This window comes from Mastigoproctus giganteus, chromosome 12 (assembly GCF_048544385.1).
Source record: "Mastigoproctus giganteus isolate SK-2022 chromosome 12, ASM4854438v1, whole genome shotgun sequence".
Lineage (NCBI taxonomy): Eukaryota > Metazoa > Arthropoda > Arachnida > Uropygi > Thelyphonidae > Mastigoproctus > Mastigoproctus giganteus.
In genome coordinates, this window is record NC_143586.1 from 70,283,472 (window position 1) to 70,299,874 (window position 16,403).

Genomic DNA, 16,403 nt, shown 5'->3' on the forward strand with positions numbered 1-16,403 from the left:
GGTTCTTTCAAAACCATATAATGAACAAAAGAATACAATTAAACTGTTTGTTGTAGAAAGAATATTGATGAAATATGTCTTGTTATAGACATGCATGCAAAACTCAGTCTGTAAAGATAAGAAAATGCACTATACAAGTCTGTTACCAAAAAACACCCACTTAACAGTCACTGGTGATGGTAACTTTCCACATGCATTTTAGTTGCAGTAGCTCTACGCCAAGAATTTCTAAATCAATCAATCAACTAGTGATGGTCTCAAAATTGCAATATACAGGGTGTTTCAAAAATGTCAATAATTTAAAGGGGAGAAGTACAAACTAAAATAAGCAAAGTCCCAGTGAATGTCAGGCTGCAAATGAACCGTTTTTGAGATAATGCACATTTTCTGTTAAGACTCGCCACTGACTATGGTAGCACTAGTTTAGTAAAAAGCTGTGAATCCTTTGCTAAGGGTAGTTTTATTAAACACAAGATAATACATTTTTAACTTTTGATTTCAACACCACAGGATTTTACAGATGTTACAGGATGTTCTTTCTAACACCCTTTCCTCAACATCAGGTGTTATGCTTCTGGGCCTACCTGCTCATACTCCATGTGTGAAGTGCCCAAGTTCTCTAAGGTGCTGATGTACTCTGATGAATGTGTGCCTGTTGGGCTGCTTCAGTGGGGAAATGCTTGTTGGTACAAACATGCAGCCTCGAGTGCACTGCCGTTGGCTTTACCATACATGAAGTGCATGTCTGCATACTCTTTGTTGCTGTAACCTCTTTCCATGTTGACTATCCTTTGACAAGTACTAGTATGCCTGCTATGTCTCAGAGCATTGAGAGAGGAAATGGAGAGAATGAGCATAACCTAAACTAAACAAGTCATGGTGGATCCCAACTAGAAATGTGCAATATCTCAAAAACAGTTCAGTTAAGGATCCATGTTTACTAGGCTTTTTTTTGCGTATTGTAGTCTGTACAGTTCACCTTTAAATTATTGACCATCACTTTTGAAACACCCTGTATATTGCTAAGATCAAATTGGAGATGGACTGGCACATGGCTGTGTAGTGGTGGTAAACAGATTAGCAAGTCCCATGTATAATAGCTCCTCATGGTTTGTTTAATTTAAATATCATCTTGCAGAAAAGATCTCAACAAAATTATTTCACAACTTCCTGCTTTTTTGCTTAATAAGAGACTTCAATAGTTATAACCCACTATCCACTATGGGGGGGTAGTGCAGATCTGAATAGGCAAGGCAAACTTAAAAAACATATGCTAGACCAGTGTTTCCAAAATTGTGTTCTGTGAGGTGTGAACAAGTGTTCCGCGAAAAATTGTAATTAATAATTAAAAGAAATAATAAAAAAAAATTTTGCATATTTGTAGCGTACACCACTTGTGTATCATTATGATTGTATATCGGTTATAAATATACTGGCATAGACTAATAATCAAATAGACCGCAGAACAATTTATTTTGGCAGGCTTTGCATAGAGAAGTATGCGTAGAGATAATGACACCTACGAAAAAGTAGCAATGTGGTGATCTAGTATTTCATTCATATGCGATTCAGCCTGGAGTACATGGGTTGAAGGAGAGAAGGAAGCAAACCGATATCATAACTAAACTCACTTCCTTGCATAAATTTTTTTTGATAATTATTAGCATTTTCGAAATATTATTATTAAAATACGTGACCATGGATTTGTGGTTGAAAAAAAGAACTTTAAAACGAGAAGCAAACTACTTCTAGTAGTGCAACTGTGATCGATGAAAACGAACACAATATTGTCACAATTCAAAGTAAGGATGAACAATCACAGCCTTTTGTTCCCCAAAAATTGGAAGTGAAAAAACAGGAACCAACTAATAAAAGACCAAAACGAAAGTATAATGACAGTTATTTGAATTTCAGCTTTACATGTGTTGGAAATAAAGATGCACAGTGCATCACATGTAATAAAATATTAGCAAACAGTTCTTTGGCTCCCACAACTTGTTTCATAAGTGTTCTGTGAATGTGTTGTGAGATGAAAAGTGTTCCGTGACTAATAAAGTTTGGGAAACGCTGCGCTAGACCCTCACAACCTATACATCTTAAATAACTACTCCAGCAGTTGATTTTACAATTTGTTCCCTTTCCCTGATCCTAGTTCTAAAATGGAATGTTTAGAGGAACCTTTCTGATAGATTATCTAGTAATCACTACCTTGATGATCAAGTGCCTTTGCTATTCTGGCTGGATTCCATGTTGGAATTTAATATATGCAAATTGGAAAAGGTTATCAAATTTAGCATAGCTTGATACAAAAGTAGGCTTCAGAGAATCAAACTCTGCAATACAACACAGTAACGGATACTGTTATGAGCAACAACCCCTGTAATTCCAAAAGCATAATGGAGATAGGAATGTACTAAAGCTAGAATAGCATGAAACAGAACTTGAATTTCTGTGATTGATTACCCCACTATAAAAAAACCTGATATTCTTTAAGCAGGCCCATTCAGAACTTTAAGATGCCAAAATATGAAAAAAAATTGGAGATTCAATCACTTAAACCGACGCCACCAGTTCTGAAATGTTTAGAATAAAAGCTGCAGAATGTCATCTTTATCAAAGTTTGTAATATTAATGTCAAGCAATATTGCCAATGCATTGTAAGTGTCTTTTGTGAGTTAACAACAAAACTTCTTATCCAGGTTTTCTACCTAGTGGTGTTTTTTTTTTTTTTATTGTAATACTACAATTAAAAAAAAAATTGTTTTTATTAATGTGGTGGCATGTTAAAATTAATGAAGCGCATGTAGAAAACATTTTCTTCAATAAAAGCAAGTGAAATTGGAGTTAACATTGTTTCCTCTAGCAACAAGATGATAAAATTTGAAAGCAAAATTGGAGTTCACAAGTTAACAGAAAGTTTCCTTTAGCAGCATGATAAAATTTGAACAATGCAAGCTAAAGAATTAATGAACCATTGGCAGCCATTAAAACTTTTTTTTTTGAATGACTAGGTTGTTCCTAAACTTGAATTATCACAATTTGGTTTTATAGTAATGTCACGGTGAATTTTTTGATCTCACCTAAACTTAGTATATTAAAATGTTTTATCTGCCTTTCATAGATCTAATGTGTCTTCTGTAAACCTCATATGCCATTACTGAATAACTTATTTCCCTACAAGATGCTGTAGTTATCTTCCAAACAGATACAAATGGAAATAAACTTCTTTGAAAGGGAGCATAGGCATTTTCCCAGCCTGTGTGCTCTAACAAGGGAAACCCGGAATATTTAAAGTTATAAAGGCTGAATGTTTAAAATTTAAACACCTTGTCTAAAATTTAAGGTTAACAATTTTTAAGCTGTAGTTGACTGTTCAGAACTTCAAGAACTTGACTGTCCTAACCAGTCAAGTTATCCATCCTCATTACAAATTGCTTGTTGATTAATATTTCTTCATTCAGAAGAGTTATACAGTTTGACAAACCTATACTAGCACTGAGCCTCAAGGGACTCCAATAATAACATTAATAACCCCCCCCCTCACATCTTCTGCAATTCAACTATCCCTTTACCTTTGGCAGTAACTTTGCAATGTTGCAAATGCCACATTTCTCCAGTTTGTATAGCAGTATTTCATGTAGGACAGTGACAGAAGCTTTATTGAAATTAGTCCAAAGCCCCAATTTACTAGTGTCTTTTTAGTGAGTACTAGCCTTTCATGAACTGTCCTCTGCTTGCAGCGTTACTGCTATACCTGCTAGCAACATACTGCTTTCTTCTTTTGATTGTTTGGTTGATTTCTGGCTCCTGCCTCCATTGGACAGAGCCAGAAATCTTGAAGGAAAAAATTGATCCAGTGCTAAATGGAGCAACCATGATTCTCACAAACCAGATACCATCTAGACCTAGTGATCATTCATCATTATGTTGGCAGGTAGATGATTATTACTCATCCACAGGCAAATGAGATGAATGAGAATGCTTTTTCACTCTTCCTAATTGTGCACTCACAGACCAACCAACCAACCTGTGCAAACTGTCTCCCTTTGTTATACAAAGATGTTTCGGGCACACAGTTGATGCCCCAAAAATGGTTTACAAAAATTGATTACCTTTGATGGGGATGTCTTGCTAAGAGTATTAGACAAAGGGGGACAGATGACTGAAAGACTTAAATGAACAAAACTAACATTCTTAAACACAGCCTTCTATTTGCATGGTTACCAACAGAAACAGGTTCAGCAATGATCCCTCCTTCTATTCACCAACCTTGTTTTCACTTTTCAATCGGTTAGTTTTAAACGATGCATACAGCAATGACCACTACTCAATTATTTGGTGAATATTGTTGAATGTTCCAGAATGGAAATTTTCCAAAGCAAACTGCATGCAATGTTCGATGAAGAAATCATAATGCTCTCTATTGAAAAGACAGTTAGTTATGTCGTGAATCGAATAATCTTTGCAGCAGTTCCACAGGCAATCTAATAAATATTGTAAGCAGTTGAATAATAAATGCAGTATGGCAAAAAAAAAAAAAAAAAACAAGGCCTATAACAATTCTGAATCTCCCTATCATGATCTTGTATATTTACAAGGTCATGGTAGGGATTTGTAATATACAAGGAGGCAAGAGATAAAGCTCTTTATATCATGTATAAATGCCAGAAAGAATCCTGGATGGCTTTTGTCAGTGAGATCACTAGAAGCATGGATATTATATTAGTGTGGAAAAAAATCTGACTTTTCTGGTAAGTATCCAACAACACCTGCACCCATAATGGACTGCAAAGGACAAGATCCAACTAAGTGAGAAGAAATTGCAAATTCACTAGAAATCACTTTTGGAAGACTACAAAAAGTCACTTTTGTAGTCTTCCAAAAATATAAAACACAGATCAAAAGGTATGAACTTAAATTTTCATATAACTCAACAGATATCATACAACAAACTTTTCACTTTTATTGAGTTACAGAGAGCCTTAGCCAAAACATGACTAAAATGCTTTATCATTATCCAATGATAAAGCATCTTAGAGAAATTCCTTATGTATTCTTTTGCTTCTGTATAAAAGAATCTACATTTGAAGATACTAACCTGACAGTTGACTAATCTTGATTGTACTAGCTTTTCTGAAACTGGGGAAAGATCTCACAAATCAAAATGACTATTCTCTCACTATTTGTCTTGAAAAAAAATCTTAGAATGATAATTAGTCATCTAGTATGGTTTTTGCAAAAATAGATCAATTTTGGACCTTGTAACAGGCAGGAGCAACCACCCCAATATGTTTCTAACAGAAATGAGCACTTGGTTATGATCTCTTGACATTGAGAAGGCTTTTGACACAACCTGGAGATGTGGTATCTTGTGTGACTTACACAGATTAAGAATGAGAAGCCATTTACACAATTTCTTTAGCATAAGAACCTTTAAAATCCTGGTTAACCGTATCCTGTACCAAAAATATGGAGTGAAAAATGAAAATGTGAACAAAAAAGACAGTTTTCGAAGGCATCGGTGCAACTCAGTTTACAATAAAAATTAACCTCATCACACAAGACATTCCCAAAACTGTTGAAGCATATTTATACATGGATGACCTCAGTATTTCATGTCACACTTGCACAATATGTGCACCACAGAGAGACAATCACTCTAAATAAAATAGAGGCATGGACCACCTATAACAGATATTGGATCTGAGTACAGAAGACAATAGCAATAAACCTCTGTAAAAAATGCAGGATGCACCCAAATCCTGAATTGTGAATAGGTAACCAAGCAATCCCACTTAAATATTGCCTGACTTCAACTAATCATGGATAATAAACTAAATTTCCTGAAGCACATAAAATACATGTGTAATGTCTGTTTAAGAAATTAAATATTCTAAGGGCATTTTCTTCCATGAAATGGAAGATCAGTTTTAGAAGTTTCCCAAACCACCTAACACCTTGATAGAACCAGCAAATATTTTGCATCATTCTAAGTCTAAGTTGATTCCATTCCTGTAGAAAGTCTCCTCTCCTGTTAACAAGCACTAGCCATGATACGAAAAATTGTACCCCATGAACCTTGCATACTCTCCAGAGCCAAATATTTTTGTTTGTTTGGCTGATGCTATAAATGCTTTTTTTCCCTTTGCATTGTCATTACTAATACTATGTAATATCTTAATATTATTAATATTTAAAATATAATAAAATTGCTTTCCTTCAGGCTGTTGATGAGTTGAATGGGAAAGAACTTAATGGTAAAATGCTGTATGTAGGAAGAGCTCAGAAGAAGTCGGAGCGACAGGCAGAATTGAAGCGAAGATTTGAACAGCTGAAATTGGAACGGATGAGTCGTTACCAGGGTGTCAACTTGTATGTGAAAAATCTGGATGATGCTATTGACGATGAACGTCTTCGTAAAGAGTTTTCGCCGTTTGGTACTATTACAAGTGCAAAGGTAACTTATATTTGTGTGTGTGTGTGTGTGTGTGTGTGTGTGTGAGAGATCATGATCATATTGTGCCAGTGGTCTGTGACCTCAAACTTGAATAGTTTGAGGAACAGAAAATTTGAGATTTGAGTAGTTTCACCTGAATGGGTATTCATTTATTGATGCATGTTGGACTACCATCGATAACATAGTATAAAGTGTAGTTAAATTATATATGCTAATTTATAAGAATAACCATGGGAATTTCTGTAGAAAAAGTATGCTGCAAAAACAGAACATCTGTGTGACAAGAAGCAGGGTGAATAAGAGATCATTATTTGTGGCTGTCTTTTGGATTTATTGTATTGTCAAAAGGGAATTACATGGAATCTCAGATTTTATCTGAAGTATGCAGAATTCCTGCGACATTCTAATTTTAGTTTATTTCATAAAATAAAGGTACAGATCCCACTATCCAGCAGCAAAATTCTAAAATTAGCTTGTTTGCAATTTCTGGATAATGCAAAGATCTTGCATGCTTAAATAATTATCTAACTTTGCATTTGGTCTGGTGCACATGTCTGCACATACATCAGCAGCTTAGACCATGTTGTATTAAAGTCTGACCCTCATACTTGAATGATTATGCAAAGTATTTCTCCAGGTGATTTCAAATACCAGAGGCTTGTCCATTCCCCTTTGTCATGTGGGCACACTTGACCCCTGCTTAGTTTGTTCACATCTGAGTAGTTATCTCTGGTGTACCCTAAGTACACTGGAGGTGACTCTATTGCATAGTATTTTTCAACCTTGCATGTGGAAGAAGGTATACCCAAAATTACTAGCAATCACTGGTATGATTGTGCAAGCAGAGGATGGGTTATGATCTCAGAACAAGCAAAAGGATTTGGCTGTAATCCTAGACTGAGGCTGATGCACTTTATTTGCAATTGAGACATGAATATCAGGCCACTCTGTCTTTTAGTCTTTCAAGTACTTTGCTATCATCACTGGAAAATACCCATAACAAATATTTCATGTCTGATTTTGTAAGCATGTTGATTAATTTAGTCTTTTTCAGACATGAATGTTAATATGTACACAATATAAGGAAGTCCAATACTTCATGGTTGAACAAAATGGTTAGAACATCTGGATAAATTAACTTAATGTTTAATATCATTTCATAATAGCATGCACAATGGGTTTGTTATGCTTGAAGCCCCACTGTAACTGCAGGAAAGGTGTAGTTTAATTGAATTTGATTGCTTGCATTAGTATGGAATTTTTTTTTTTTTTTTTTTTGCCACACCCTCTGTAATTGAGACTTTGATCACTAAATGTTACCAAAAAACTTAAGAGATACAATGTTAAGCAAGTTAAAATCAAGGCATCTGTTTCAGCCTATTTTTGGCTTTAAAAATACAAGTTTAGTTAATTTATTTATTTTTAATATGAATAAACTGGGATGGGGACTGCAAAATTCATCTTGAGAGAAAGCAGGCAAGCTTTATATGCCAACATGCTTGCACACAACTTAAAAAGGTTAATTATGTACATAACCATATCATGGAATGCAAGGTGAATAAGATATGATATACATGTGGCTAAGTTAAAGAGGGGTTAGCCAGGTATAAATTAATGCTTTTGGTTCCATAAAAATTGCAACCAGCTCTGACAGTTAATTTATGAGAATGGCAGACTTCAACCTTTACTGCATAATGAGGTAGATTTTACTGTGAAGGACATCATGCAAAATGAACTACAAAAATTATTAAAAATGTTCTATTTATTAAAGATTAAGTTAATGATGTGATTTTTATTACTGGAGGAAGGCGTGTTAATTTGAGTGAAAGGTATGTTGCAAGGTTTCTATTTATAAAGCATATCCTAAGTTTCAAGAGTTAAGGAAAAAAAAAAAGTATAAATGAATTTTGCACTCTTCCTTTCTTTGCAACTTTCAGTATTTTCATTAAGAATATTCTTTTTGTGTGTAGGTCATGACAGATGGAAATGGTCGTTCTAAAGGTTTTGGCTTTGTCTGCTTCAGTTCTCCTGAGGAAGCTACTAAGGCTGTCACTGAAATGAATGGCCGAATTGTAGTATCAAAACCACTTTATGTAGCTTTAGCCCAACGTAAAGAAGACCGCAAGGCTCACTTGGCATCGCAGTACATGCAACGGATTGCTGGAATGCGCATGCAGGTATGTCTTTTGGTTGCCTAGAATTGTCAAATACAATGCAGCCCAAAAGTGATTTTGGATGTCTTGTATGATGGAAATAACATACAGGTTATAAACAGTCTGTATTTGAATGTAACTTGCACTGTAAAAGGTTTGTAAAGTTACCCCCCCCCTTCTCATTTAGTTAAGTGCAATATGCTGTAACTAAAGGATAGCATGACTCTTTTTGTAGAGTCCATGTTATCTTTTATTGCTGTTTTCTGGTGTAAAGGGAGTGGGACACTCCATTTCTGTACTGCAACTGACTGTGTGCAGTACAGCACAATGTATACAAAGGGTACTAGGAAAGTTTTGCAATACAGCTTTGTTTATTTAATTTTTTCAAAGTAATTTCCTCTACATTCAATACACCTCTCCATCCTCCAAAACCAATCTTTAAACCAGTTCTGCCAAGTTTCACTAGGGAGTAAAGCACACTCGTTGTCCCAAGCCCGTAGAAGGTCCTCATCACTGGAAAACCGCCTCCCTTTTAGCTTCATTTTCACATGCGGGAACAGTGCAAAGTTGCAGGGAGCGAGGTCTGGGCTGTAGGGAGGGTGCTCGAGAAGTTTCAGTCCTGTCGTGGTCAAATATTCGGTGCAGGCTTTGGCGCGGTGAGCTGGAGCATTTTCGTGATGGAGGTACCAGGTGTCCATTCTTGACTTTGGCCGCAGGTTGTTCATAGATCCAATGACTTTAGGCAGGCATTGTTCAGTATACCACTTAGCTGTGACTGTCTTCTGCGTGTCCAAAACGACACGTTCCACAATTCCACTCGATTTGAAAAATACAGCTATCATTTTCTTCTTTACAGATCGGGATTTTCTGACAATTACGGGTGTATCGTCATCATCAAAGACCCAAACTTTGTTTTGAGCCTTGGTCGCAGATTGTAATAGTACAGCCAAGTCTCGTCACCTGTCACGATGTTGTTTACATACCGAGATTGTCCCTTATCAAACTTTTTTAACATCTCCCGGCACCAAGTCACACGTCGTGTCATCTGCTCTTCAGTCAGTTGATGCGGCAACCAGAGAGAACAAAGTTTCTTCACGTGCAAATGATCTTGCAGAATCGAACGAATTGCTGGTGCATTTAGGCCCAAAGTATCCTCTATCTGTTGGTAGGTCACTCGCCTGTTTTCGTCAAGCATTTTCCTCACAGCAGTAACGTTTTCCTCCGTAAGTGACGTTCGTGGCCTTCCCGGCCTCTCAGAATCCTCCAGAGTGAAATTTCCCCTTTGGAATTCTCTATACCACCTGAATATCGTTGTACGATGTGGACAATCATCATCTAGTGCAAGAGTCATTTCTTCTAAGCACTGGTCTATGGTTAAACCACGCACGAAATTATACCGCAAAACTGTCCTTATCTCATTTCGTGACCACGATGCCATCGCAAGCACTTTACACTCTCACTACTAATGAATAACTGAGCCCATCGACTTGGCGCGGCGGCTACTATGCACGTATGAACATGTCTCAACATGCAGCAACAAGCAGCTTCCTGTGATTCATTGTTGCGTCATATTTCAAAACTTTCCTAGTACCCTTTGTATTTCATCAAATGAAAAGTAACAAAGTATATGGAAAAGTTTTTTGTACAGTATAACAGAATTTCTTCCCATTCTAAAATATTGCTGTACACAGTTGATGAATCAGCACCTATTCAGCGAAGCCTTATGCTTCAGAGTTTTTTTTTTTTTTTTTTTTTTATGGTATAGCCTTTTCCACTATAGATAACAAACTTCTTTTAATTTGAATTTTTAGTCCTCTGTACCACTTTTCTTTTAGGTAGCATGTTTAAAGGAAAATTCAGGCAAAATATGAGCCTGAATTAGAGGAAAATCTTAATCAGTTATGCACAGCTAGTAAGGATTTTGGACTAAAGATGAATATGGCTAAAACAAAAGTAATGATGAACAAGTATGCCACAGAAAGGGAAATAATGATTGAAGGAGCAGTAATTGAAAAGGTGGAGTCATATACTTATCTGGGACAAGTTATTAGCTGTAATAATGATAAATGGCTGGAAGTCAAGAGAAGAATAAATTTTGGATGGATAGCATTCAGGAAATATAGTCACATACTGAAGAGCAATATTCCAGTTTGTCTGAAACGTAAAATAATGAACCAATGTATACTCCCCACCATGACTTATGGAAGTTAAACTTGGGCACTCACCAAAAGAATGGAAGAGAAGCTGAGAACTACACAGCGAAGAATGGAACGAATCATATTGGGAATCAGACTGTTAGATAAGAAGAGAAACACATGGATTAGGCAACAAACTCAAGTAAAGGACATTCTTATCAAAACTAAAGAACTAAAATGGTCTTGGGCAGGACACATAGCTCGAAGACATGATGACAGATGGACTAAGAAAATAACAGAATGGTATCCAAGAGGAGCTAGAAGAAAACCTGGAAGACAAAGGCGGAGATGGATAGATGAAATTCATGAGTTTGTGGGTAGTAAATGGATGTCCAGTGCTCAAAACAGAAGGAACTGGAAAGTTGCTGGAGAGGCCTTCATCCTGCAGTGGATTGAAAATGGCTGATGATGATGAGCCTGAATATATTTCCGCTTGAGCCTAGGATCTTTCTCCAACTTCTTTATACCCCTCCCCCCACTGTTCATATCATTCTGTGTATAATATGAGCAAATATTTGGCACCACTGGATTTCCTTCTGTTATTATTTCCTCTTAATTCATCTAAAATCATGATAAACAGATATTAGGTTAATGCTAACTCCTTGTGCAAAAGGCCCACACTTAGTGGCCACTTCATGCATGGATAGCCCTAATGTACCAAAATGGGATCTTCTTTATTCCCAGTGCCCATCACATCCTCTTCTCTTGGGATGCTATCATAAACCTCTCAATCTAAATGTCTAGTCTAACAAGACACTTGTTATTCACCCATTACACTTATTACACTTGCACTTATTCACCCATTACATTGGCATAAACTCATCGTACACTTCACCCTTTGGCGCCTCCATAGCCAGGTGGGCAGGAGCAGCAGTGCATAGCACATGCTTCTTGATTCGACTGGGGTTCGAGCCCGTGACCACCAAATACAGAGGATGCGGAAAGGTCAGGGAATGACCACCGCATATCCCCAGAGCAATATGGCCTTAGTTGCTAATGCTCTTAAAAACCAAATAACAAACAAACATCTTCACCCTTCTTGTCTCTATTATAATTCCCACTCATTTTTCTTTTGTTTCCTTTCAGTATGATCTGCATGTCCTTCCACTCAGAATACCCACTGGCTTATGTGATCTGACAAGAATTCTTGAGATATGCACAATCTAACTTTATCCACATCAATAAATGCACATTGTTTACCTCCCACCCCCCATAGTTTGTGAACCTTGAGTGACCTCTTCACTGATGTTAGCAGTTGGATTCTCTTTTAATTCATTAGGATGTTAAGATGCAACAAGTTTCATTGAACCCCCAGTGTATGATTTGAACAAAATGAATTATTCACTCTTCTACATAGTATCTTTTTAGTATAAATTTGGTGCTTTGAGTTGAATTTCTAGTCTCTTAAATTTTCTTTTTCCAACAACTTTTAAGGTATATAGCCAAGCATATTTAAGCATTGCAGTCATTTTCTTTTCCCCTAAGAAGCACTTGTATTTGAAAGCTTAGTTTATTCAGTTTTATTATTAATGATACAAGTCTTTAATAAAAAGTACTTTTAAAATTGCAGCAGTTGGGCCAGATGTTCCAACCTGGTAGTGCAGGATACTTTGTGCCTACAATGCCACAAGCCCAGAGGAGTTACTTCCCTGCTCAGATGCCTCAGATGCGTGCTACCCCACGTTGGCCGACTCAGCCGCAGATCCGTCCTGGTGGCCAGCCAGCAACAGGTATGACTATTTCCTCTGACAAGTATTCTCACAATTTTTGGAAATTTTTTTCAGTTTGAAAGCATTTTGTACTTATTTTTGAAATTAACGTATAAAATTTGTTTATACTCCAGGATGCCACATAGGTGTGAGAGGAGATTACAAAATAAACTACAAGAATATCATTACTCTTCCCTTGCAAGAGCATAATAAAAATATGTAAATGACCTCAGAACTGTTACTGTACGGTTGCAAGACATAAAATTTGAGAAAGCATAAAAGCGCAATTTCAATACATTAATCACTGTGAGATACACTTTGTCTCACTTTTTTTTAAAATTAAATAGCAGGCACGTGGTGCCTTTACTTAGCCAATCAGTTTTATGAGGAAAAAAAGACATGAAATAGTTTAAAACAGCAAACTTTAAATTTCTATTCTTAATTCTAACATATTATATAATAAGATCAGAAAACATTATAAACAATGATTCTTGTTAGCAAAAAAAAAAAAAAAAAAATGTACAGCCTCTAAGAAAAGACACCAGAACTCTAGAAATTTACCATAGCATGGTGTTTTCTGATGTACCTGGTGTTTAAAAAAGAATTAGATTTTTTAAATCTAAACTCTGCCAGTTAAAAACTGATGAAAAGTTGGCATTATACTGTAGGAGCACTGAAAATTCACACTGCCATTCTGATATTTGAATTTATAAGTTTTTCTGATCTATAAATAAAACCATGTTTGAAGGCTATATGGAGTTGTTACACAAATCCTAATATTTATATAACAGGAGGTTATTTTATGTAATAATATCCAATTATTCTATTATAAAAGTAACTCTTTATATTTATTGGCATAAATTCAACATCTTATTTGAAATCATAAGATAATTTAATTATAATATGTAATCATTATATCACTCATCTAGTAATTGTGCTTGTTCATCCTCCTAATGAAGCTTTGTCAAAAGTGAGCACTTATACAGTAAAACCTTGTTCTGAAGTTCAAGGAACAATTATGCCCAATTTTAATTTAAAGAGATTCGAAGTACAAGATCAGTATTAATGAATAATTTTTAGTTGGATACTCTAAACATATTCAGTCCATAATTTTCACTTTTGCCTTCATTACTATATATAGCCCAATGTATGTAGGTGTACATTAAAATAACCTATGGCATTTAGTAGTGTAAAGTGATGCAAGAAAGCAAGCCTATACAGCATCAGCCAAAAAGAATCCATCACCTGTCCATCCTTCTCATACTTTGTCTAGTTCTTAATTGAATTTATTCCACAACACCAGATGGAAGCCTGTTCCAACAATCAACTACTTGCCGGCTGAAAACAAACCTCCACATATCTATCCTGCAACTAACATTCTTTAACTAATTTATGCACTCATGTGTAGTCTGAGCAATAGGAAGGATATACAACACTGAGCTTACTCAATCCATTCAAAGCTACCTCAGCCAGATCTCAAGATGCTGCAGTTTGAAGAATTTCTTGATAAGAGCACCCTCTTGTTTCCTGCCACTAGCCACATTGTCCTTCTCTGTACCAGTTACAATATATATGCATTCTTCCTAAAATGAGGCTTCTAGAACTTTATGTAGTGCTCGAGATGTGGGCTAACCATTGCCTCACACACTGGGATAATCACCTTATCCCTGCTGGCAGAATTCCTGCATATCATTGACAAAATTCCATGAGCTGTCCTAGCAGCCCATTGATGCTGCTCAAATTTCATGTTGACTGCACACTTGGGATGTTATTCTGGGATTACTGCTGCCCATATGCAGTACATTGCATTTATTGGTGTTAAACTATATAGAAATCTTTATTGCAATGCAGGTCGTTAAAGTGAATAAATAATAATAACAGCAGCAGCAGGGAACAGTCATTGGAAGTATATGGAAACAAAATGAGGTTCAGAAAGTTCACAGTACAATTAATTACAACATGGTATACAAATGCAGTCTGGTTAAGTACAAGTAACTTTACATTGCAGTACAAAGTACATAATTAATAGATACTCATAGATAATTTCTGTCTGTAGAGAAAGTGAGACTAACCATGTAAAAATGTCAAAGGTGCAAGATTGTCATTATTTTATTGCACAAATTAGGAAGCCTCCTTTGTGGTAGATAGTTTTGTTGGTTTGAAGTGGCATCCAGGTGAACTTCCAGATGAGTGGGGAGCATCAAGGACTGAGATGTATGACTTTAAGATGTGGTACCTGTACTTGCTGTTACAATCAAGCTTAAGTTCAGCATCCAATGACTGGGTACATGAGAGCATCTGAAAGAGCAGTAACCTATCAGACAAGTGAAGTGACTGAAGTGTGCAAACAAAGTAGGAGTTGCTCTGAGGGGACTCCAAAAGCACAGGTGCCAGAATGATGAAGAAATCTGACCCATGATCAATTAGCAGTTGTGCTAAGACCCTTCACCCCAGTCAGCATGGGTTGTCATTGAATTTGTAGTAAACTGGCCATTGCAGTTGTCAGAAGTGGAGGAAGTTTATTTATGGCCCATTTTAAGAGCCAAAACTCACCAATGAAAAGTGACAATTTTATAGTAGTGGCAACAGTAGTCCATACCCTTACAGCATATAAAAGTGGAGATGATACCCTGGTTTTTATGTAGTTTCTGGTAGTTATGTTGAACTATATGCCAAATGCTCTTTGACAATCCATCAGTCATGCTGCCTGAGTGAACAGCATTATTTGGATAAAACTGAGATTACACTGGTCGGCAAAAAAACCCCCCCAGATTTTCACCCCTTTTAAAATACAGGGCAATTCTTGTAGATTTGATGTTGCTGAATTCAAATATGGAAACCATATTTCTGAAACAACCACCAATTTTAAGGGAGAAGGGGACCATTAAAGTCAAACTGAGTTTCTGGTAAAAAAAAAAGATTTCTTATATTTTAAGAAAATATTACATAGTACTAATTATTGAACAACAGGTCTAATTAACCTTATTTTATTTACAAAAATGTTTATCTGATAACAAAACACTTTGTTGCCATTTTTTGTTTTTTAAAATTGTCCATTGTATGAGATTTCAACAGTATGCCAATATACATAGACTCCATTTTTCCTACTATCTCTTTTCCATTTGAGAAATATCTTTGTGTTCATTGGAGACCGCTCCCAAGTTTTCAGGAAAAAAATCTAAATTGGAATGTAGGAAATGAAGCTTTAAATGTTGCATCCCAACTCTCTGTATGCTAAAATTAGCTCATCCACAGTTTCACTGTAATTTTGTGATTTTTCATTGCCTAAAAATTTTTTTATATGATCGAATATTTCATGGAAGGGGAAACATTTCACCATAATATCGTGAAAGCCCACAAAATTCCAGTTATCAGTACTATCACAAATACAATAAGGTAGTTTACTATCCGTTTAATAATTAGATTGAACGAACGAAAAAGCCCAATAAAATGGAAAGTTCAAATTGTTTTTGTTTTATGGTAGAGACCTCCAAAAAAGTGCTTTAGAAAAATATCACGAAGGCGATAACGACTAGTAAGTCAGCAGAAAATCACAAAAAAAAAAAAAAAATGTTGAAAACACCCAGCACAATAGCAAGGTTTTTCCAGCACAAAAAGCTCAAATACCATGTTATGCAAGGCTTCCCTCAATTCTCTAACCGTGTTATATAAGTATCGTGTTGTGCAAGGATTGCCACAATTTATCAATCGTATTAGAGTGAAACAGTGTTGAAGTACCATGTTATGTGGGGGGGGGGGGGTTGCCTGCGTTTCAATTATCTATCTGACAATCCTGTCTGTTCTCTCTCTCCAGTAAGAATGAACCACTTCCCCACATCCCTTGTGTTCCCATCATGCATTGTGAGAAAATAACTGCTGATTACATCAG

General features: G+C 36.1%; 1 protein-coding gene across 1 annotated transcript in view; it reads left to right on the forward strand.

Moving 5' to 3' along the window:
* pAbp (poly(A) binding protein) overlaps positions 1-16,403 on the forward strand; it is a 108,607-nt gene that overhangs the window by 70,785 nt on the left and 21,419 nt on the right. Inside the window, exons 6-8 of the mRNA XM_090385671.1 lie at positions 6,224-6,457; positions 8,428-8,634; positions 12,376-12,535. Of these exons, the coding sequence (XP_090241797.1) occupies positions 6,224-6,457; positions 8,428-8,634; positions 12,376-12,535 (601 nt within the window). The remainder of the gene's footprint in view (positions 1-6,223; positions 6,458-8,427; positions 8,635-12,375; positions 12,536-16,403) is intronic.